Genomic DNA, 1,543 nt, shown 5'->3' with positions numbered 1-1,543 from the left:
GCCTGGAAAAGATGACATAAGAAAAGCACCTTGTCTCTTACATTTTAGCTAAACAATGAAGCATCAGAAAAGTTTATGTTCAATCAGTAGATTTCCCATGTAACAATTGTAAGTAATGGAGTCAGAGTAAATATGTAGCAAGGAATCTGTGTACATTATTTGGAGTAATAAGATTGCTATTAAACACAGAAGATACACCCATAAAAAGTATAACAGAGTTGGAGAAAATGAGAAATGTATAGAATTTATAGGAAGAACTTATTTTAAGTTTCAGGTACTTTTTGTGAAAATACAATCATTACTTTAAAAATAGGTGCAGATATTTATGCTTGTCTAATTGATTTATTGTTGTCTGCCTTGTTTTTGGTAAGATTTGTCAAAAATCAATAACCGGAAATGAAAAATAGAACATTGGTGACAGATTTCATCCTCCTGGGTCTGACGGATAATCCAGATATACAGGTCATGATTTTCTGCTTTTTATTTCTCACATATGTATTGAGTGTTACTGGAAATCTCACTATCATCATTCTTACTCTGCTGGATTCCCACCTGAAAACCCCTATGTATTTTTTCCTCAGGAATTTCTCCTTTTTAGAAATTTCATTTACTTCTGTCTGTAATCCTAGATTTTTGATCAGCATCCTAAGTGGAAACAAATCTATTTCCTATAATGCTTGTGCAGCTCAACTCTTTTTCTTTATCCTCCTTGGTTCAACAGAATTTTTTCTTCTGGCCTCAATGTCCTATGATCGTTATGTGGCTATCTGCAAACCCCTGCATTATACGACCATCATGAGTAACAGGATCTGCTACCAGCTTGTAGGCAGCTCTTGGCTGGCTGGTTTCTTGGTAATCTTTCCACCACTGACCATGGGCCTGCAGCTGGATTTCTGTGACTCCAATGTCATTGACCACTTTACCTGTGATTCTGCTCCTTTACTGCAAATCTCTTGCACAGACACTAGTACTCTAGAGCTCATGAGCTTTGTTTTAGCTGTGCTTACTCTTATGTCCACTTTGATGTTAGTAATTCTCTCCTATTCTTACATTCTCAGAACGATTCTGAGAATCCCCTCAGCTCAACAAAGAAAAAAGGCCTTTTCAACCTGTTCCTCCCATATGATTGTTGTTTCTATTTCTTACGGAAGCTGCATCTTCATGTATGTGAAAACGTCAGCAAAGGAAGGGGTTGCTTTGACAAAAGTGGTGGCTATGCTCAATACCTCTGTCGCTCCTATGCTGAATCCATTTATTTACACCTTAAGGAACCAGCAGGTGAAACAAGCATTTAAGGATGTTGTGAGAAAAATATTTTTCTCAAAAACGTTAATCTGACTGTAATTTATAACTGAAACAAACATACACATTTTTAAACCAGAGAACCAATGAATAATTTATTTTTTAAATATCTTCTCTTTTTTCTTTTATTTACTCTTGGAAATACAATTGCTTTATGCTATTTTGGATATAATAGTCTTACATTGCAAATCTTATGTGATCTTTAGCATTAAATTATTATAGAATGGTTTTATGTACTTTC

General features: G+C 34.9%; 1 protein-coding gene across 1 annotated transcript; it reads left to right on the top strand.

The window, feature by feature from the left end:
• The first annotated feature begins 396 nt into the window (after positions 1-396).
• On the top strand, positions 397-1,338 carry LOC107505823 (olfactory receptor 6C76). The gene has a single exon (XM_016136177.2). It carries the CDS (start codon positions 397-399, stop codon positions 1,336-1,338), a length of 942 nt encoding a protein of 313 aa, XP_015991663.2.
• The last annotated feature ends 205 nt before the right edge of the window (positions 1,339-1,543 follow it).

This window comes from Rousettus aegyptiacus, unplaced genomic scaffold (genome assembly GCF_014176215.1).
Source record: "Rousettus aegyptiacus isolate mRouAeg1 unplaced genomic scaffold, mRouAeg1.p scaffold_m13_p_2, whole genome shotgun sequence".
NCBI classification, from domain to species: domain Eukaryota; kingdom Metazoa; phylum Chordata; class Mammalia; order Chiroptera; family Pteropodidae; genus Rousettus; species Rousettus aegyptiacus.
Note: the sequence above shows the minus strand (reverse complement) of the source record. Positions and strands in the feature narration are given on the sequence as shown.

Coding starts and splice junctions, on each gene's coding strand:
- LOC107505823 (XM_016136177.2), top strand. CDS start 397: ATGAAAAATAGAACATTGGTGACAGATTTCATCCTCCTGGGTCTGACG.